The 23840-nt window shown below is 34.1% G+C and overlaps 1 protein-coding gene and 2 long non-coding RNA genes across 3 annotated transcripts; all 3 read left to right on the top strand.

Annotated features, from left to right (window-relative positions):
* Positions 1-1137: 1137 nt before the first annotated feature.
* LOC128022766 (uncharacterized) lies at positions 1138-9931 on the top strand. Its single transcript, XM_052610562.1, has 4 exons — positions 1138-1275; positions 1364-1495; positions 8529-8753; positions 9585-9931. Exons 1-4 carry the CDS (start codon positions 1236-1238, stop codon positions 9929-9931), a joined length of 744 nt encoding a protein of 247 aa, XP_052466522.1. The 5' UTR covers positions 1138-1235.
* Positions 4163-4867, top strand: LOC128031161 (uncharacterized). The gene is made up of 3 exons (XR_008188060.1): positions 4163-4484; positions 4560-4620; positions 4730-4867. It is a non-coding gene; the product is annotated as an uncharacterized LOC128031161 (long non-coding RNA).
* A 224-nt stretch (positions 9932-10155) lies between the features above and the next one.
* LOC128031155 (uncharacterized) lies at positions 10156-15440 on the top strand. Its single transcript, XR_008188059.1, has 3 exons — positions 10156-10237; positions 10308-10368; positions 15302-15440. It is a non-coding gene; the product is annotated as an uncharacterized LOC128031155 (long non-coding RNA).
* The last annotated feature ends 8400 nt before the right edge of the window (positions 15441-23840 follow it).

Genomic DNA, 23840 nt, shown 5'->3' with positions numbered 1-23840 from the left:
ATAGAAATAATAATAATAATAAAAAAAATATCAGTAACTTGCTAAAGAAAAACACTTCTCGTGTTTTAATATATCAGTTTTCTGTAGAGCCTATAAAATTAAATCAGAGAATACCTTTTGTGTAAACTTCAAATCAACTGAAAGAAAAACCAAGTAAAAGTGACTCAAACATATTTACCATTCAAGAGAGCACATTATTTCAAAACAGACACATGCTGTTCTGAACTCCAACAGAAGGGGGCAACATAATCTCACGAGTTATGTTTCACAAGAATTTCACTGATTTTCACCAGTGATGATTAAATACTATCAACATTTAATAAAAAAAAATAAAAAAAACTGATTGTAGTTAATGTTGACCAATGATTATTAAATTAATACCCTGGTGAAAGTATTTTTTAAAGCAAATTCATTAGATATATAGATAAATCTATCTTAAATGCAGTGAAATGGTAGAGTATAAGTGACAGTAGTGTTTCACTGACCAAACCCACATTGGTATATAGAACTTTACTCAGTGCATTCAGTCACTCTTTAGCTTCTCTAACATTTTATTTATGAAGTCACAATCAGCATACTTTATTGTTACAAATTTCCAATAAATCAGTTTAATAATGTTATAAACTAAAAGGTGCTCGATCATGGAGGAGCAGTGAGGATGAGTTTCAGTCAACTACATCCCAATCATCCAATCAACTTACTATTTTAAAAGCAGCTTTGTCAGATTCAACTCTTTATTATTGTGCACTTTATGTAGAAACCCAGTAATACAAAAACACAGTAGAAACCCAGTAATACAAAAACACAAGAGAAGGTTTACAAAAACTCACACAAATGTAATGCTTTCGATAGCCTTTTAATTTATCATGTATTGCATATTTTTTTTTCATTTTAGCTTGTTTGTTAGGTTATCTCTTCTCATATTATGCTAAGCCTCATTCAAATTATAGAAATGAGAAAAATAGACATTGAATATTGGCAATAAGAAGCAAAATTAAGAGAAAAAAATGCATTATCAAAACACAAAGAATTAAAAAGAAATTATCACATATTTAAACAGTTACTGTATGCATTCTCATTTCATATTTTCTTTGGTGCTTCAGATTTAATGTCAGGACAGAAGGAGGAGTTTAGCACAGACTCTATACAGCTGAGTAGATCTGAACATCACACAACACTGTGTGGAGCAGCTGCTCTGTTTTTAGCTTGTTCTTATACTAGATCAGTGAGTGAACATGTTGATCTATATTATTATATTGCTGTCATCAACTGAAGGTACAGTATAATATTGCAAAAGCAATAGCATTATATTAAAGCAGAATTGTTTGAAAAAAAAAAAATTAAAACCACTTTTGATTTGCAGGTTACGGAGCCTCAGAAGTCATCACTCCAAAAAGAAACAGAGAATTTGCTCTTGAGGGTGACATTAATGTGACACTCTCCTGTAACTACAGCGGTTCTGCTGTTGGTGTTCACTGGTATCGTCAATATGCAGGTTCACCACCACAGTTCCTCATACTGGAATATTCAGGGATAACAACTCCAGCTAATCCACCCATTCCAGGAATAATCATCAATCACAGAAAAACTGAAAGCCATGTGGATCTGATCATCTCCTCTGCTGCTGTATCAGACTCTGCTCTGTACTACTGTGCTCTGCAGCCCACACTGACAGGAAAACAGACTGCACTGTACAAAAACCTCACAGTATTTTGGGAAAGTATTAAAGCATGTCACTGAAATATGTTGTAACTTGTAATTTATCTGTATCTACACTGTAAAAAATGTGGAGTAGGATTTACTTGAAAAAAGTTTTTTCACTCAGAAAATTCTATTAAATTTACAAACATTTGCTAAGTAAAAGCCTAAACATAATTATTAGTAGGTTTAATTAGACATTTTTAAGTTAAGTTTACTTGGAAATTCCCAGTTAATTTTGTTGACTCTTTGTTTGTAAATTTTACATAGTGCAGCCTAATGCTTATTACTGAAAAAAATATGTATTATGTATTTTTCTTTTACAAATTTTGCACTCATATATTTTAAGTAAAATTTAAGCACTGAATTTAATAAAATCTGCGAGTTTATGCAATTTACTTTAACAAGGTAACACAGGTAAATCACCGTGCAATTAAAGCATTTGGTTCACTTGCAAACATTCAAGTAAGCATGTGGACAGGCTGTTATCATTTTAAGATAATATGCCCACTCAATAAAAATTAATAGCCAAATGAACACAGAGACCTCAATACTTGGTACACCACACACAATGACGGTAACAATCAGTGAATAGTGTTTGAGTATCAATGGGTCATTTTGAATAGAAAATAAACTCCAGGTGTCACAAAACAGTATGTTACTAAAACAAACAACAACTAACAACTAAAATAAACAACTAACAACAAAAACAACCATAAAACAGTGTACATTTTTAATTATGCATGCCCCATTGCTTGATGGGAATATGGGATCATAACTTGAGATTTACTTAAAGAATCCTTGTAAACACAACAAACGGTTCCAAGTAAAATATACTTATGAGTTTTAACCTTCATTACCTAGGCAGTTCCATTTGAATTTACTTATGTATTTAAGTAAAATAAATAAAAATGAAAACTCGAGTAGCTTATTGAATTAAACATGGTATTTTGAAGTAAAAAGACAAAATAGTATTTGTTTGTAAAAATTTACTTAACTGATGCTATCTTTATTTACAAGTTAAAAAAAAAAATCACTTTTTACAGTGTATGTATTCTTTACTGATTTTCTTATATATGTGGGACTGTGTTATAAATAACAGTATGGTCTGTCATATATTGTGTGAGATGAAGCCTGAATGTTGTCTGAGTAGGAGGAGTTCACACATTGTGAAATGCATTAAGACTCTCAACATTTCACAAACCTCATTGTATTAACAGATGTTTCTATGTGTCTCCTGTTCAAACCTGATTATTGTGCCAACATGTTGATTTTTTTCAAAAAATCTTTCATCAGCTCAAGGTAGTAAATTTTGAAGTTGTCAATAAAACAAATAATACTGAAGTATTACTTTTCTTTTAAAAAATTCTAATAAAATATGTTCAGTCTATACACACACATTTAGTTTTGTACTTTAATTTAGTTCTTTTTAAGCAAAAGGGCCTGCATATTGGTATTTTAATAGATTTGAAAGAGGATGTCAGTTTATTTTCTGGCTCTGTTTTTGAATTTTAAATGTATGCTTTAAATCCAGGTTCTGGAGCAGCAGAAGTCATCACACCATTCAGTGATTATCAGTTTTCTGATGAGGGTGAGAGTGTGACACTCTCTTGTAGCTACACTGGTTCTGTTCGAGGTCTTCACTGGTTTCGTGAATACGCGGGTTCACCACCAAAGTTCCTCATTATGGATTATAATGGGGCAGTTATTAAAGCTGATCCTCCAGTTGCTGGACTCTCAATCCATCACAGAAAAGACAACAGTAGTGTGGATCTGAAGATCTCCTCTGCTGCTGTCACTGACTCCGCTCTGTACTACTGTGCTCTGGAGCCCACAGTGAAAGGAAATCCACTGCATGCTGTACAAAAGGCTGTTTAAATAAGACTGAAAGTGAGAGCTGGGGATGACTGTTTATGTTTTTAATTGCACATATATTTCTTATAAAGTTCTTATATTAGTAGATCCTTAAGAAACTGTCATACTTTGAAAATATTCTCTGGCTGAAATTGGAAGATTATCACTTTTATGAGGACATAAATCATGTTTTATGCATAACATAAGTGAGCACAATCAGGGAAGTTGTGGCCTAATGGTTAGAGGGTTGGACTCCTAATCGAAGGGTTGTGGGTTCTAGTCTCGGGCCGGACGGAATTGTGGGTGGGGGGAGTGAATGAACAGCTCTCTCTCCACCTCTCTCTCTATTGAAGTCACCTTCAATACCATGACTTAGGTGCCCTTGAGCAAGGCATCGAACCCACAACTGCTCCCCGGGCGCCGCAGCATAAATGGCTGCCCACTGCTCCGGGTGTGTGCTCACAGTGTGTGTGTGTGTGTGTGTTCACTGCTCTGTGTGTGCCCATTTCGGATGGGTTAAATTCAGAGCACAAATTCTGAGTATGGGTCACCATACTTGGCTGAATGTCACTTCACTTCACTTCACTTCAATCAGAAGTACATCTCAATAAAAGTGTCTCAAAACATTTACCCTTTTAGATGGTACATTTTAAAGCACAGTAAACTGGGTAAAACATGCTGTTCTGAGCTCCAACAGAAGGGGGCAACATTATCTCACAAGCTTTTTTGTTCACACCAAATAAGCACCTGACGTCTATAAGAAACAGCTGAAAGCACAGAACATGTTTCATATTTCATTAACCCACACACACATTATTCACACACAACAGAAGTTCACTCAGTCTCAGTGCTGTCAGTCAACCATCAGCTACTCTCATATTTTCATTCATTTTATAAAACCACATTCAGCAGAATTTGGAACCAATATATTGGTACAGTATGTTAATAATAATTATAAAAATAATCAATTTAATAAGTACTAGAAATTAAAAATCTGATCTTTATAGTGGACATCAGTTAAGATGGAGGAGAGACAGATGATACTCATAATGATCATCACAGTTTCAGGTAAATATACTTTTAAGCACAATTACTTATATTTTGTGAATCAAATAATTCAGTCAAATGTAATGTTCATAAGTAATGACATTTAAAAATGTGATTCACTACATTTTAGGTGGTTTTGCTGATAGAATTGGACCAAGAGAAGGAGACACTAATATAATCAGAGAAGAAGGAGAGTCTGTGACACTGAGCTGCACATATGAAGCAAACAGCAATGATATTTGGCTCTACTGGTACAGACAATATCCAAACAGAGAACCAGAATATATACTGTTTAAAGGCGCTAGATCACTGAGCAGTTATGAGGATATACCAGATGGGTTTCAGTCGACTACATCCCAGACATCCACTGAACTTACTATTGTAAAAGCAGCTCTGTCAGATTCTGCTCTTTATTACTGTGCACTTCGAGTAGCCCAGTGATGCAAAATACCAGAGAAGCTTTACAAAAACTCACATGAAATTAATGCTTTGAAGAGTCTTTAATCAATCAGTATCAAAACACATCATGTTTTATAAACCACAAACAGTGAATTTGGTAACAGCTGTGAAATTGAGAGGTTAAAAAGGTTGCATAAGGGCATGTGAATATAATATACAGTAGCATGCATCACATGGTTTCACATTATCACTTCTCAGTTAAATCCTTGCAAAACAACAACAACAAAACACAAAAAAACTTATTTACATTCATGGTTATACATTTTGTACTTCACGTGTCACTTTTATAAATGTAATTACTAGTCTGAACGATAAAAAGGAAGCAAATCATAAAAGTTAAATAAAACCATTACATCACACATTACATCATTACAACACTTTCTGACAGAGGCTTCCGCTGTTAATCAGTATATTTGACAACTAAAATGCAGGTCTAAATTCTATTAAGGCTAATGAAAAATATGAATTACGTGGTGAGTTATCACCACAAACACATTCAGGAGATCTATGATCAGAGAGAGATGATCTGATTCATAAATTCAAGACTGTAGCTTTAAGAGAAGGTACTCTGTGGAGAAAATGAATGAATATTTAGTTCAGTAACACTCTGTCATGCTGATGAACCTGAAAACCATCATCCTGAAAATGATGCTTTGTTGTATGCCTTTGCTCTGGTCTCTTTCATTTCAACCCTCATATTTCTCTCCATCTGTTTCATTTGTAAGTCTAGAGAGAATAAAAATGTTGATAATTTCATCTGCAGCTGTCAGTTTGGAAATTTCCCCACACCAGTTGAAACTTATATGTTACAGACAGAAGGGGACATTATAAGTCTTTTATATGGTTACTCCTCTGCAAGAAATTTCTGGGGACAGGGAGATCAACAGAACCCAAGAACAAATCGTTAGGATTATTTTTTGATAATTATATCTTTGTGGCTGAAGAAATTTTTAATCACTACCTTGGTTTCCAATACAACCTCAATGAGCATTCAAGTGGCTCAAGTTACTGTACAGTTTGTTTTGTGGATATTAACATCAATATGATCATTCTTTTTAAGGAAAAGCTAAATTATTCAGATTTTATGGATATTTTATATGAGTCTAGGAAGCAGGCAAACATTTTGTTAGCAAGTTTAGTGCAAAAACAAATAAGGGTAATTTAGAATAAATATTATATGATTTAATGTGTATGTAGACCAATGTCGGTGTTTTAAGTTGAACCAGTAGAGGACGACATGTTAAAATGTACATAACACATTGACTGCTGTAGTAATTGTTAGGTGCCTTGTGTTATCCTCTGAATGGTTACAGCTGTATTTATTTGATGGTTAAGAAGTTATTTTGTTTTTATTGCAGAATTCTAAAAGATCTAATTTTATTTCACATTTTATTTTGTTTAATTAGTAGTCAGTAGACTAAATTCAAGTTGATGAATTTCAAATGAATAGTCATAGTATGGTGCTGAAGTTTGCTATAACAGATTCAAAAGGATCACTGTTTTAATGGGAGGTCAGCTTCTGGAGGTGCTTTCTGGAGACATCATCTGCTAGACAGTGTTTTCTGTCTAAAATAACATGCGGCAGAGGAACTAATCCACTGCAAAATGGTGCTCAGCTTTTTACTTTTCTTCTGCACTCTTGCATGTAATAATTTTATGTTTGCATTATTATGTTTTTTCATAGTTTCCATTCTATTTAATTGTATTTTAATTTGTTTATTTCTTGGTATCCTGTGCTGTTTTATTTCATGACAATGGAGTTAATAGGTGTCAGTTTTAGGAATGTCATCACACCAGTCCAAACAGGTGTTTTCGACGGAGGGGGGAAATATAACTCTGTCCTGTAACTACTCCTCAGCGATTAGTCTGCAGTGTATCTCCAATTTCATGGTTCAGCTCCTGAATTTCTTTTGAAAATACTACATAGGACAGAGACAGTTTCACAGAAGTCTCACATTGTAGAACTAGATCCTCGATTGTCTGGAAAACGGAATGAAAAGAAAATCTGTGTGGACCTAGCAATCTCTTCTGCTAAAGTGACAGACTCTGCTCTGTACTGAGCCCACTGTGACAGCAAAACAAACTACACTGTACTAAACCTGACTTGTGTTAATCATCCAGTGGGTAAATTATTAATCATCCAGCATATTTTTACAGATATGTGTGTGATAGTTTAAAAATAATAAATACATAAATTAATAAATAAAGAAATAGTATCTTGCTAAAGAAAAACATTTATCATGCATTGATTTACCATTTAAAGTAGTTTTCTGTCAAATTCTATGTGATAATACATTTTGTTTATCTTTTATAAATAATTTACAGACAAAAAATAAATAAATAAATAAAATAAAAGTTACTCAAACATATTTTCAGTTCAAGAAAGCACATTATTTTAAAAAAGACACATGCTGTTCTGTGCTCCAACAGAAGGGGGCAACATAATCTCACAAGTTATGCTTCACAAGCATTTCACTGATGATCACCAGTGATGATTTAAAAGTACTATCAACATTTAATTTCAAACACTGAATGTAGCGAATGTCGACTAATTAAATTAATTACATTTTTAAAGTAATACCCTGCTGGAAGTCTATATTTTCACTTGCTCTTTGTAATTTTGGTAAAGCAAATTCATTAGACTTTCAGGTAAATATACAATATTTTATTCACAACTACAGTAACTTGCACTGTACACCAAGTATGTATTAAATCATGATATATTTAGTATTATGCATTTTTGCATGATGCAAAACACATCACATTATTGTTAACCAGAAAGGGAATGTGGTAACTGCTGTAAATTTAGTGGATAAAAAATTCATATAGCATGTGAATATAATTTAGCATGTAATGCATATTCTCTTCATATTAGCTTGTAATTATCTCTTTTCATATTAGGTTGTGTTTATAAGTATCATGAAAAATGATAGAAATTCACTTTTGAGCCAAATAGTCAGAATATTTGCAATGAGCAGCAAACTCAAGAACACAAATGTGTTTTCAAAACAAAGAATTAAAAAGAAATGATCACATATTCAAACAGCTACTGTATGCATGCTCATTTCATATTTTCTTTGGTGCTACAGATTTAATGTCAGGACAGAAGGAGGAGTTTAGCACAGGCTCTATACAGCTGAGTAGATATGAACATCACACAACACTGTGTGGAGCAGCTGCTCTGTTTTTAGCTTGTTCTTACTAGTTCAGTGAGTTAAAATGTTGATCTATATTGTTATACTGCTGTCATCAACCAATGGTATTATATTGTAAAAGTAAAAGCAATTTATTCAAATGGAAATGTTTGAAAATAAATTTAAGACTACTTTCATCTGCAGGTTGCGGAGCCTCAGAAGTCATCACTCCAAAAAGAAACAGAGAATTTGCTCTTGAGGGTGACATTAATGTGACACTCTCCTGTAACTACAGCGGTTCTGCTCGTGGTGTTCACTGGTATCGTCAATATGCAGGTTCACCACCACAGTTCCTCATACTGGAATATTCAGGGATAACAACTCCAGCTAATCCACCCGTTCCAGGAATAACCATCAATCACAGAAAAACTGAAAGCCATGTGGATCTGATCATCTCCTCTGCTGCTGTATCAGACTCTGCTCTGTACTACTGTGCTCTGGAGCCCACACTGACAGGAAAACAGACTGCACTGTACAAAAACCTACCAGTATTTTGGGAAAGTATTAAAGCAAGGATTTTTCTACTGACATTTTATTATTCAATGTTCATTAAATACTCAGCTAACCAATAAATAATAAAAACTCCTTCTTCATGCTTTTATGTCATGATTTAAATGTATAAAATGTAATATCCTGCAATTTAAAGGTAATTGTAAGCAACATTAATATGTTTTCTGCAAATCTGGATAATTATTGCTATAGGATCCGCATTTCAAGATAATCCCCCTAAAATGTCACTGAAATATGTTGTAACTTGTAATTAATTAAGTCTATCTGTATCTATGTAATACTACTTATTTGATTAAATATGTGGGACTGTGTTATAAATAACAGTCTTGTCTGTAATATATTGTGTAAGATGAGGGCTGAATGTTATCTGAGTAGGAGGAGTTCACACATTGTGAAATGCATTAAGACTCTCAACATTTCACAAGCCTCATTGTATTAACAGATGTTTCTATGTGTCTCCTGTTCAAACCTGATTATTGTGCCAACATGTTGATTTTTTTTAGTTGTATTACTATCATCAGCTCAAGGTATTGTTGCATATGCTGGACATTTCATTAGTACACTGTAAAAAATATTTTGAAGTTGTCAATAGAACAAATAATACTGAAGTATTACTTTTCTTTTACAAGAAAATATTTTCAGTCTATAAACACACATTTAGTTTTGTACTTTAATGTAGTTCTCTTTTTAAGCAAAAGGGCCTGACTACTGTTTCTCAGAAGCCAATAACATAATGGTATTTTCATACAGTAGATTTGAAAGAGGATGTAAATTTATTTTCTGGCTCTGTTTTTGAATTTTAAATGTATGCTTTAAATGCAGGTTATGGAGCAGCAGAAGTCATCACACCATTCAGTGATTATCAGTTTTCTGATGAGGGTGAGAGTGTGACACTCTCTTATGGCTACACTGGTTCTGTTCGAGGTCTTCACTGGTTTCGTGAATACGCTGGTTCACCACCAAAGTTCCTCATTATGGATTATAATGGGGCAGTTATTAAAGCTGATCCTCCAGTTGCTGGAGTCTCAATCCATCACAGAAAAGACAACAGTAGTGTGGATCTGAAGATCTCCTCTGCTGCTGTCACTGACTCCGCTCTGTACTACTGTGCTCTGGAGCCCACAGTGAAAGGAAATCCACTGCATGCTGTACAAAGAGCTGTTATATAAACTAATGTCAATAAAAATAACTCAAACATATATACCATTTTAAAGCACACAGTAAAACAACTGGATAAAACATGCTGTTCTGATCTCTAACAGAAGGGGGCAACATTATCTCACAAGCTGTTTTTTTTTTTTTTTTACACCAAATAAGCACCTGATGTCTATGAGAAACAGCTGAAAGGACATATTTAATTTTATACACAACAGAAGTTCACTCAGTCTCAGGGCTTTCATTCAACCATCAGATGCTCTCATATTTTCATTCGTTTTATAAAACCACATTCAGCAGAATTTGGAACTAATATATTGGTATGTTAATAATGATTATAAAACGAATCAATTTAATAAGTACTAAAAATTAAAAATCTTATCTTTATAGTGGACTTCAGTTAAGATGGAGGAGAGGCAGATGATACTCATAATGATCATCACAGTTTCAGGTAAACATACTTTTAATCACAATTACTTATATTTTATGAATCAAATAATTCAGTCAAATATAATGTGCATTTATACTAAACAAAAAATTAAATAATGACATTTAAAAATATGATTCACTGTATTTCAGGCATTTATGCTGATAGAATTGGACCAAGAGAAGGAGACACTAATATAATCAGAGAAGAAGGAGAGTCTGTGACACTGAGCTGCACATATGAAGCAAACAGCAATGATATTTATCTCTTCTGGTACAGACAATATCTAAACAGAGAACCAGAATATATACTGTTTAAAGGCGCTAGATCACTGAGCAGTTATGAGGATATACCAGATGGGTTTCAGTCGACTACATCCCAGACATCCACTGAACTTACTATTGTAAAAGCAGCTCTGTCAGATTCTGCTCTTTATTACTGTGCACTTCGAGTAGCCCAGTGATGCAAAATACCAGAGAAGCTTTACAAAAACTCACATGAAATTAATGCTTTGAAGAGTCTTTAATCAATCAGTATCAAAACACATCATGTTTTTATAAACCACAAACAGTGAATGTGGTAACAGCTGTGAATTTAGAAGGTTAAAAATGTTGCATAAGGACACGTGAAAACAATTTAGCATGCATTACATGCATTCTCATGTCTCATTACATCTCTTTTCTCATTTGCATACGTTTTTAAGGATGTCAGTAAAATGGTCTATAATCAATTCAAGTCTCATGAAAAAACAACTACAAAACACTAATTTATAATTGTTAATTGTTCTTCAGAAGTTACTTTTGTGAATGTCACACTAGTCCGAATAATAAAAAGGACCAAACAATAAAAACCTATTTAAAAAAAGGGGGAAACAAATAAGATGTTGCATAAAAATATGAACAGCACTTTCTAACAGACGATTGTTAGAAGAAACAGTATACTGGTTAAAATGCCAAAATGTATACAGTTTTAATATAATGAAATATATTTGTTAGGTGCCAAATTATCATCATGAACACATTCAAACATTCAGGATCAGAGATCACAGATCTAGGATCAGAGAGAGATGATCTGCTTCATAAATTCAGGACTGTAGCTTTAAGAGGAGGTGCTAGAGGGAACCTCTGCTATTTGTTAAATTGATGTTTACTTCAGTAACTGTTGGTGATACAGATAAATGGAAACATTATCTTGGAAAATGATGATTTTTGTCCTTTTGCTCTGTTTTCCTGTCTGTAAGTATTTAATCTAAACTTTTTTTTATTGTTTATTGAGGCAAAATTTGTAGTCAATGGTTTGTTAATAGCAAGAATTGAACCTTAAAATAAAGTGTGGCTGTAAGGTTTTCCTTCTCAAGATTAAAAAATGATTTCATCTGCAGGTGTCAGTTTTGAGAATGTCATCAAACCAGCTGAAACTCATGTGTCTGGGACAGAAAGGGATATTATAAGTATCTCCTGTAGCTACTCCTCAGCAAACAGTCTGCTATGGTATCGCCAATATCCTGAATCAGCACCTGAATTTCTTTATGTTATTCATGCCACTGGTGCAGTTTTACAAAAATCTAAAATTGTGGATCAAGATCCTCGATTCTCGGCAAAACTGAATGAAAAGAAAACTCATATGTACTTGGAGATCTCTGCTAAAGTGACAGACTCTGCTCTTTATTACTGTGCCCTGGAGCCCACTGTGACAGGAAAACCAACTGCACTGTACAAAAACCTTACTTAGTGTACAGTGTGAAAATACCATTGACATTTTCATGTGCCATTCAGAGGATTTACCATTCAATATATATATATATATATATATATATATATATATATATATATATATATATATATATATATATATATATATATATGTATAATATGCTCACATTGGCTATCGTGGGTATCAAAAAAAATAAATTCAATTCAATTCAATTCAATTACTTAATACTTTGGTATCAGTCAGAGGCAGCCGATCAAGACGATTTGAGTTGTTTTTATGTAATTATAAATGTAAAATTATATGTAAAATTGAGTGAGCAGAGTTTTTTTTCTTTTTTTTGAGAATGAAGATGACCAATGCTTGAAGTATACAGCTGCTTCTCAGTTGTAAAGTTGTTGTAAAGCCCCTTAAACCTTTTTCAATTAGTCCTTCAGCACACATATGCACTAACATGGATGTTACTCCCCCTTCATGACCATGTCCTTCTGAGGGGGGTGTAACACTAGAACAGTATGTTCTCTTATGAATTACAGAAGCTGGGCAGCTTTTAAATTGTGTGTTACACATGACACTAACCACACCCACAATATTAGTACACAATATACTGGATGTCACCACAGATTCATTTACACCATAAAACGATATTCAGGTACAGTTTTCTAATTATATCAGTAATAGAAATACAAACAACATCTGGACGGCCAACATGGAGAAGCAGATGCTATTAATGATTCTCATCGTAGTTACAGGTAAATAATACTTAATCATACTAAACATAGTAGAAAGCTGTAAGAACAATATTCCATTTTAATGCAAAGCAAACCTCGCCCTGATGTTTATATATGCACACACACACACACACACACACACACAACTATATATACACACAAAAACATGTTTTATTCCTGATCAGAGATTGATGTATATATAAAAAAATCATTTCAGGTGGATTTGCAGACAAAATTGGACCAAGAGAAGGATATACTAATGCAATCAATGTAGAAGGAGAGTTTGTGACCCTGAGCTGCACATATGATGTGAGAATTAAATAATGTTTATCTTTACTGGTTCAGACAGTATCCAAATGAAAAACCTCAGTTCTTAGTGCTCAGAGGCGCCCGACCACAGAGCAGTGAGCATTTACCATCCACTGAGCTCATTCTTGAGAAAGCAGCTCTGTCAAATTCAGCTCTCTATTACTGTGCTCTTCGAGCAGCACAGTGATCCAAAATCTTGAGACACTTTACAAAAACTCAAATACACAGCATGCTTTGAACAGTCTTTGATCAAATTGCATCAAACCACAATTTATAATTTTTTTTTGTAAACCACAGCTCTAGAAATTAGAGTGTGCCAACACATGTGAATTGAATTCTGGAGATTATGTAAGATTATATAGGGGGCGTGTGAAACTATCACTTAGCATTTGTTTTTCTAAATGCTATTTTAAATTCAAAAATCATTCAGTATACAAAATTAATGTTTTTTTTTTGTTGTTTTTTTTTTTACTTAAAAAAATTAAAACAAACAAAAAAATATAGTAGTTCTCTATATTTTTGTAGAAGTTATTTGTTCATTATCCTCTATAGATGACATAAACCTGAATAGCCGTCATGTATATTATGGCAAGAGGAGGAGTTAAACAGACACTAGTGCACAGATAAGTAACAATCCGGCTCTGTGCGAAGCAGCTGTTCTTTGTTTAGCCTGTTCCTGGCAATTTGCTGAGTGAACATGTTCATCTGTATTATCATACTGATGTCATTAACAGAAGGTATAATATTGCAATGTTTTAGACAAATATTGAATAACATTATGGAAATACACTGAAATAAAGTACAGACCCAAAGTTTGGACACACCTTCTCATTCAAAGAGTTTTCTTTATTTTCATGACTATGAAAATTGTAGATTCACACTGAAGGCATCAAGAGTTTTATAATAATGAGTTTGAAAATCAGAAATGCTTTCACTCTCCTCAAATTGCTTTGGAAAAAAGTCTGCAAAGTGACTAAATGTAAATATAAATGTAAATGCTTTATTAGCTAACCAAGCTAATAACAACATTGCATTATAAAGTACATACATATTATTGCATTTAAATGGAGAATGTATATTTAAAAGAGGATATAGATTTCAGATGTAATATGCAGGTTCACCACCAAAGTTCCTCATACTGGATTCCTATGGGGCAGTTATTAAATCTGATCCTCCAGTTGCTGGAGTCTCAATCCATCACAGAAAAGACAACAGTAGTGTGGATCTGAAGATCTCCTCTGCTGCTGTCACTGACTCCGCTCTGTACTACTTTGCTCTGGAGCCCACAGTGAAAGGAAATCCACTGCATGCTGTACAAAAAGCTGTTTATATAAGACTGAAAGTGAGACGTGGGGATGAACGTTTATGTTTTTTATCACACATATATTTCCTATAAAGTTCTTATATTAGTAGATCCTTAAGAAACTGTCATACTGTGAGAATGTTCTGTGGTTGATTATCACTTTTATGAGGACATGAAACGTTTTATACATAACATAAGGGAGCACAACAATTAAATGATTGTATTCAGAAGTACATCTCAATAAAAGTGACTCAAAATCATATTAGATGGTACATTTTAAAGAACACAGAAAACTTGACAAAAACATGCTGTTTTGAGCTCCATCAGAAGGGGGCAACAATCTCTTTTTTTATAAACAAATGTTAATAAAAATAACTCATTTTAAAGCACACAGTAAAGCAGCTGGATAAAACATGCTGTTCTGATCTCCATCAGAAGGGGGCAACATTATCTCACAAGCTGTTTTATTTACACCAAACAAGCACCTGATGTCTATAAGAAACAGCTGAAAGCACAGAACATGTTTCATATTTCTTTAACCCACACACACATTATTCATACACAACAGAAGTTCACTCAGTCTCAGTGCTGTCAGTCAACCATCAGCTGCTCTCATATTTTCATTCATTTCATAAAACCACATTCAGCAGAATTTGGAGTTCATAATGATTATATAATGAATCAATTTAAAAAGTATTAGAAACTAGAAATCTGATCTTTATAGTGGACTTCAGTTAAGATGGAGGAGAGGCTGATGATACTCATAATGTTCATCACAGTTTCAGGTAAATATACTTCTAATCACAATTACTTATATTTTGTGAATCAATTAATTTAATCTTATACCATTTTGAATGAAAAAAAAAAACATCAGAGTTTTAAAGTTTGATTCACTGCATTTCAGGCATTTATGCTGATAGAATTGGACCAAGAGAAGGAGACACTAATATAATCAGAGAAGAAGGAGAGTCTGTGACACTGAGCTGCACATATGAAACAACCAGCAATAATATTTGGCTCTACTGGTACAGACAATATCCAAACAGAGAACCAGAATATATACTGTTTAAAGGCGCTCGATCATTTAGCAGTGAGGATATACCAGATGGGTTTCAGTCAACTACATCCCAGACATCCACTGAACTTACTATTGTAAAAGCAGCTCTGTCAGATTCTGCTCTTTATTACTGTGCACTTCGAGTAGCCCAGTGATGCAAAATACCAGAGAAGCTTTACAAAAACTTACATGAAAGTAATGCTTTGAAGAGTCTTTAATCAATCGTTATCAAAACACATCATTTTTTATAAACCACGAACAATAAATGTGGTAACAGCTGTGAAACTGAGAGGTTAAAAAGGTTGCATAAGGGCATGTGAATATAATATACAGTAGCATGCATCTCATGGTTTCACATTATCACTTTTCAGTTAAATCCTTGCAAAACAGCAACAACAAAACACAAAAAAAAACTTATTTACATTCATGGTTATGAGTTTTGTACTTCAGGTGTCACTTTTATAAATGTCATTACTAGTCTGAACGATAAAAAGGAAGCAAATCATAAAAGTCTCTTTCATTTCAACCCTCATATTTCTCTCCATCTGTTTCATTTGTAAGTCTAGAGAGAATAAAAATGTTGATAATTTCATCTGCAGCTGTCAGTTTGGAAATTTCCCCACACCAGTTGAAACGTATATGTTACAGACAGAAGGGGACATTATACGTCTTTTATATGGTTACTCCTCAGCAAGAAATTTATGGGGACAGGGAGATCAACAGAACCCAAGAACAGGTCGTTAGGATTATTTTTTGATAATTATATCTTTGTGGCTGAAGAAATTTTTAATCACTACCTTGGTTTCCAATACAACCTCAATGAGCATTCAAGTGGCTCAAGTTACTGTACAGTTTGTTTTGTGGATATTAACATCAATATGATCATTCTTTTTAAGGAAAAGCTAAATTATTCAGATTTTATGGATATTTTATATGAGTCTAGGAAACAGGCAAACATTTTGTTAGCAAGTTTAGTGCAAAAACAAATAAGGGTAATTTAGAATAAATATATGATTTAATGTGTATGTAGACCAATGTCGGTGTTTTAAGTTGAACCAGTAGAGAAAGACATGTTAAAATGTACATAACACATACCATTGACTGCTGTAGTAATTGTTAGGTGCCTTGTGTTATCCTCTGAATGGTTACAGCTGTATTTATTTGATGGTTAAGAAGTTATTTTGTTTTTATTGCAGAATTCTAAAAGATCAAATTTTATTTCACATTTTATTTTGTTTAATTAGTAGTCAGTAGACTAAATTCAAGTTGATGAATTTCAAATGAATAGTCATAGTATGTTGCTGAAGTTTGCTATAAAAGATTCAAAAGGATCACTGTGTTTTAATGGGAGGTCAGCTTCTGGAGGTGCTTTCTGGAGACATCATCTGCTAGACAGTGGGGGTTTTCTGTCTAAAATAACATGCGGCAGAGGAACTAATCCACTGCAAAATGGTGCTCAGCTTTTTACTTTTCTTCTGCACTCTTGCATGTAATAATTTTATGTTTGCATTCTTATATTATTATATTTTTTCATAGTTTCCATTCTATTTAATTGTATTTTCATTTGTTTATTTCTTGGTATCCTGTGCTGTTTTATTTCATGACAATGGAGTTAATAGGTGTCAGTTTTAGGAATGTCATCACACCAGTCCAAACAGGTGTTTTCGACGGAGGGGGGAAATATAACTCTGTCCTGTATCTACTCCTCAGCGATTAGTCTGCAGTGTATCTCCAATTTCATGGTTCAGCTCCTGAATTTCTTTTGATAATACTACATAGGACAGAGACAGTTTCACAGAAGTCTCACACTGTAGAACTAGATCCTCGATTGTCTGGAAAACGGAATGAAAAGAAAATCTGTGTGGACCTAGCAATCTCTTCTGCTAAAGTGACAGACTCTGCTCTGTACTGAGCCCACTGTGACAGCAAAACAAACTACACTGTACTAAACCTGACTTGTGTTAATCATCCAGTGGGTAAATTATTAATCATCCAGCATATTTTTACAGATATGTGTGTGTTAGCTTAAAAATAATAAATACATAAATTAATAAATAAAGAAATAGTATCTTGCTAAAGAAAAACATTTATCATGCATTGATTTACCATTTAAAGTAGTTTTCTGTCAAATTCTATGTGATAATACATTTTGTTTATCTTTTATAAATAATTCACAGACAAAAAATAAATAAATAAATAAATAAATAAATAAAAGTAAAAGTTACTCAAACATATTTTCAGTTCAAGAAAGCACATTATTTTAAAAAAGACACATGCTGTTCTGAGCTCCAACAGAAGGGGGCAACATAATCTCACAAGTTATGCTTCACAAGCATTTCACTGATGATCACCAGTGATGATTAAAAAGTACCATCAACATTTAATTTCAAACACTGAATGTAGCGAATGTCGACTAATTAAATTAATTACATTTTTAAAGTAATACCCTGCTGGAAGTCTATATTTTCACTTGCTCTGTGTAATTTTGGTAAAGCAAATTCATTAAGACTTTCAGGTAAATATATAATATTTTATTCAGAACTACAGTAACTTGCACTGTACACCAAGTATGTATTAAATCATGATATATTTAGTATTATGCATTTTTGCATGATGCAAAACACATCACATTATTGTTAACCAGAAAGGGAATGTGGTAACTGCTGTAAATTTAGTGGATAAAAAATTCATATAGCATGTGAATATAATTTAGCATGTAATGCATATTCTCTTCAATATTAGCTTGTAATTATCTCTTTTCATATTAGGTTGTGTTTATAAGTATCATGAAAAATGATAGAAATTTTGAGCCAAATAGTCAGAATATTGGCAATGTGAATGTGAATGTGAGCAAAATGAAGAACACAAATGCATTTTCAAAACAAAGAATTAAAAAGAAATGATCACATATTCAAACAGCTACTGTATGCATGCTCATTTCATATTTTCTTTGGTGCTACAGATTTAATGTCAGGACAGAAGGAGGAGTTTAGCACAGACTCTATACAGCTGAGTAGATCTGAACATCACACAACACTGTGTGGAGCAGCTGCTCTGTTTTTAGCTTGTTCTTACTAGTTCAGTGAGTGAACATGTTGATCTATATTGTTATACTGCTGTCATCAACCAAAGGTATTATATTGTAAAAGTAAAAGCATTTTATTCAAATGGAAGTGTTTGAAAATACATTTAAGACTACTTTCATCTGCAGGTTGCGGAGCCTCAGAAGTCATCACTCCAAAAAGAAACAGAGCATTTGCTCTTGAGGGTGACATTAATGTGACACTCTCCTGTAACTACAGCGGTTCTGCTCGTGGTGTTCACTGGTATCGTCAATATGCAGGTTCACCACCACAGTTCCTCATACTGGAATATTCAGGGATAACAACTCCAGCTAAACCACCCGTTCCAGGAATAACCATCAATCACAGAAAAACAGAAAGCCATGTGGATCTGATCATCTCCTCTGCTGCTGTATCAGACTCTGCTCTGTACTACTGTGCTCTGCAGCCCACACTGACAGGAAAACAGACTGCACTGTACAAAAACCTCACAGTATTTTGGGAAAGTATTAAAGCAAGGATTTTTCTACTGACATTTTATTATTCAATGTTAATTAAATACCCAGCTAACCAATAAATAATAAAAACTCCTTCTTCATGCTTTTATGCCATGATTTAAATGTATAAAATGTAATATCCTGCAATGTAAAGGTAATTGTAAGCAACATAAATATGTTTTCTGCAAATCGGGATAATTATTGCTATAGGATCCTCATTTCAAGATTATCCCCCTGAAATGTCACTGAAATATGTTGTAACTTGTAATTAATTAAGTCTATATGTATCTATGTAATACTACTTATTTGATTAAATATGTGGGACTGTGTTATAAATAACAGTCTTGTCTGTCATATATTGTGTAAGATGAGGGCTGAATGTTGTCTGAGTAGGAGGAGTTTAGCACGCACATTGTGAAATGCATTAAGACTCTCAACATTTCACAAGCCTCATTGGATTAACAGATGTTTCTATGTGTCTCCTGTTCAAACCTGATTATTGTGCCAACATGTTGATTTTTTTATTTTTATTACTATCATCAGCTCAAGGTATTGTTGTATATGCTGGACATTTCATTAGTACACTGTTAAAAATATTTTGAAGTTGTCAATAGAACAAATAATACTGAAGTATTACTTTTCTTTTACAAGAAAATATTTTCAGTCTAAACACCCACATTTAGTTTTGTACTTTAATGTAGTTCTCTTTTTAAGCAAAAGGGCCTGACTACTGTTTCTCAGAAGCCAATAACAAAATGGTATTTTCATAGATTTGAAAAAGGATGTAATTTTATTTCCTGGCTCTGTTTTTGAATTTTAAATGTATGCTTTAAATGCAGGTTCCAGAGCAGCAGAAGTCATCACACCATTCAGTGATTATCAGTTTTCTGATGAGGGTGAGAGTGTGACACTCTCTTGTAGCTACACTGGTTCTGTTCGAGGTCTTCACTGGTATCGTGAATACGCGGGTTCACCACCAAAGTTCCTCATACTGGATTCCTATGGGGCAGTTATTAAATCTGATCCTCCAGTTGCTGGAGTCTCAATCCATCACAGAAAAGACAACAGTAGTGTGGATCTGAAGATCTCCTCTGCTGCTGTCACTGACTCCGCTCTGTACTACTGTGCTCTGGAGCCCACAGTGAAAGGAAATCCACTGCATGCTGTACAAAAAGCTGTTTAAATAAAACTGAAAATGAGAGGTGGGGATGAGGGTTTGTGTTTTTTTTTTTAAATCACACAGATATTTCTTATAAAGTTCTTATATTTGTAGATCCTTAAAGGGGGGGTGAAATGCTATTTCATGCATACTGAGTTTTTTACACTGTTAAAGAGTTGGATTCCCATGCTAAACATGGACAAAGTTTCAAAAATTAAGTTGTATGATTGAAGGAGTATTTCTGTTCCAAAAATACTACTCCCGGTTTGTCACAAGTTTCGGAAAGTTTTTTTCGAGTATGGCTCTGTGCGACGTTAGATGGAGCGGAATTTCCTTATATGGGTCCTAGGTCACGTCTGCCGGAAGAGCGCGCGCTCCCATATAGCACAGCACTGAGAGCACAACAGACTTCACTGATCAAAGCAAGAGCGTCGCGAAATGTCACAAAAGGAGTGTGTTTTTGGTTGCCAGGGCAAGACAACCCTGCACAGATTACCTAAAGAGAAACAGCATTAAGGGACCAGTGTATGGAGTTTATTTTTACAGAGCATCAACGGAGTTGTGTAAGTGTTTGTGTTTGTTCCCCTGCATTTCGAAGATGCTTGTTTTACAAACGCGGCCCAGTTTGACGTCGGATTTGGACATCGTTTATTTCTTAAGGATAATGCAGTCCCAACGAAAAAGGGTCACAATCGTGTGTTGGAACCGCATGCGGTGAGTAAAACTGCTTCAAATATCTCTTTGTTGTTAACTTAGCTATCGGCGCGTAAGCACATCAAGTAAACGACATGCAATGTTGTTATCAAACTGCACTTTCCACATGTACAGCTTAAAAAAAAAAAAAAAAAAAAAAAAAAACGACAAAGTGGAACTTAATCATTTTCCAAAACCGCTAAGCAAATATATATACAGTTTCAGTACATACCACATAGAGCCGCTGTTGTTGCTGCTGCTCTTGTTAAATTTCAGCCTCTGGATCATTAATATACGCTGAATCTGACTGTTAGCAATGGTTTGTTTTGGTTGGTTTTGTCCTCAGGTAATGTCACAGCTTCCAAACGCTATCAGCGCAAAAGCCTACTGGCTCTCGTGATTCTTTAGCTCCGCCCACACGTCACGCCTACAGACGCTCGTGTTTTTCCGGAAAAAAATCGGTACAGACTATCTTTCTCTTATGAATATAATAAAACTAAAGACTTTTTGGAGTTATGAAGGATGCAGTACTACTCTATAGGTACTCAAGATTAACAGGATATTGAGTGAAAACGAGCATTTCACCCCCCCTTTAAGAAACTGTCATATTGTGAAAATGTTATGTGGCTGAAAGTGGAAGCTTATTACTTTTATGAGGACATAAATCATTTATGCATAACATGTGTAAGCACAACCATCAAATGACTGAATATAAACAAATGTCAATAAAAATAACTCATTTTAAAGCACACAGTAAAGCAACTGGATAAAACATGCTGTTCTGATCTCCATCAGAAGGGGGCAACATTATCTCACAAGCTGTTTTATTCACACCAAACAAGCACCTGACATCTATAAGAAACAGCTGAAAGCACAGAACATGCTTCATATTTCATTAACCCACACACACATTATTCATACACAACAGAAGTTCACTCAGTCTCAGTGCTGTCAGTCAACCATCAGCTGCTCTCATATTTTCATTCATTTCATAAAACCACATTCAGCAGAATTTGGAAGTAATATATTGGTATGTTAATAATTATTATAAAACGAATCAATTTAATAAGTACTAGAAATTAAAAATCTTATCTTTATAGTGGACTTCAGTTAAGATGGAGGAGAGGCAGATGATACTCATAATGATCATCACAGTTTCAGGTAAATATACTTTTAATCACAATTACTTAGATTTTATGAATCAAATAATTCAATCAAATATAATGTACATTTATATTAAACAAAAAATGTAATAATGACATTTAAAAATATGATTAACATTTCAGGCATTTATGCTGATAGAATTGGACCAAGAGAAGGAGACACTAATATAATCAGAGAAGAAGGAGAGTCTGTGACACTGAGCTGCACGTATGAAACAACCAGCAATTATATTTATCTCTTCTGGTACAGACAATATCCAAACAGAGAACCAGAATATATACTGTATAAAGGCGCTCGATCACGGAGCAGTGAAGAGAATATACCAGATGGGTTTCAGTCAACTACATCCCGGACATCCACTGAACTTACTATTGTAAAAGCAGCTCTGTCAGATTCTGCTCTTTATTACTGCGCACTTGAAGTAGCCCAGTGATGCAAAGTACCAGAGAAGCTTTACAAAAACTCACATGAAATTAATGCTTTGAAGAGTCTTTAATCAATCAGTATCAAAACACATCATGTTTTTATAAACCACAAACAGTGAATGTGGTAACAGCTGTGAATTTAGAAGGTTAAAAAGATTGCATAAGGACATGTGACTACAATTCATATTGGGTGCCACTCCACCTGTATCCACAGGATACCTATCTAAACAGGGTGTTGCTACTAGGGATCTGTTGAAACAGTTCCTTCAACAAGCTTATGCAAGAGCAAGTGGTAGCCCCTGTGTGACAGGCCAAGACTTAGTATGATTCTAGGCTCTGTAGCATCCCTTTAAATTAATCTATTATTGATTCCAGGCCTTGAGCTCTACCCTGGGCCCAGGAGTCTGGCCCTAACAGGTAAGCTTGGGTATGTAGCCTAGGCATTTGGTCGCAAGGGAAAATGTCACAGACAGCTGTCTAAAGTCCCGGGTGCAACTCCCATGTACTCCCCAAGGAAGGTGGTGTGGGTATACTGTGGGATGTGGGAATCCCAATTTCATGATGACTACACATAATCTAACCATCCTGCTTAATCTCAGAAGAATTTGTTTTGGAAGATTTCTTTCCTTTGTCCTCTCTTTTAGAGATTTTAGAGTTTAACTCTACACCAATCAAACACACATGAACCAGCTAATCAAGGTCTTCAGGATTATTACAAATAAATAAATAATTGGCGGGTACGCTGAAACAGACTGGAAATAGAATTTGCAGGACAGTTCATCTCCAGGAACATAGGTGAAGACCTCTGGGTTTGAGTTGATATAGGCAGTTAAAGATTAAGCCTTATTTTTTTACGTTCCAACAAGAAAGAATAAAGAAAAAGTATTTGAGAGTGAAAGTTTTGTGTGGCATTTTGAGTGAAATTATGCTCTATATTGAAAGAATGAGTGGGATATATAAATACATAAAGATTATCAATGCTTAATTAGTCCTTCAGCACACGTATTCAACTCTTCAATAGGCTCCACCACTATTTTCAACGATCTATTTTAATATCTCACTAACATGGATGTTACACCCTTCACGACCATGTCCTTCTGAGGGGGGTATAACACTAGTACTGTATGTTCTCTTATGAATTACAGAAGCTGGGCAGCTTTTAAATTGTGTGTTACACATGACACTAACCACACCCACAATATTAGTACACAATATACTGGATGTCACCACAGATTCATTCACACTATAAAACGATATTCAGTTACAGTTTTCTAATTATATCATTAATAGAAATACATACTACATCTGGACTGCCAACATGGAGAAGCAGATGCTATTAATGATTATCATCGTAGTTACAGGTAAATAATATTGAATCCCACTAAA

Source organism: Carassius gibelio, chromosome A2 (assembly GCF_023724105.1).
Source record: "Carassius gibelio isolate Cgi1373 ecotype wild population from Czech Republic chromosome A2, carGib1.2-hapl.c, whole genome shotgun sequence".
In the NCBI taxonomy this organism is placed as follows: Eukaryota; Metazoa; Chordata; class Actinopteri; order Cypriniformes; family Cyprinidae; genus Carassius; species Carassius gibelio.
The sequence above is the reverse complement of the archived record's forward strand: the minus strand, read 5'-3'. Positions and strand labels throughout refer to the sequence as shown.

What these genes read in the sequence shown, in the direction of transcription:
- LOC128022766 (XM_052610562.1), top strand. Translation starts at nt 1,236, where the DNA reads ATGTTGATCTATATTATTATATTGCTGTCATCAACTGAAG. An exon ending in CTGGTATCGTCAATATGCAG is followed by an intron (nt 1,496 to 8,528) that starts GTTCACCACCAC and finishes GTCAATATGCAG; the next exon opens with GTTCACCACCACAGTTCCTC. An exon ending in CCTACCAGTATTTTGGGAAA is followed by an intron (nt 8,754 to 9,584) that starts GTATTAAAGCAA and finishes CTTTAAATGCAG; the next exon opens with GTTATGGAGCAGCAGAAGTC.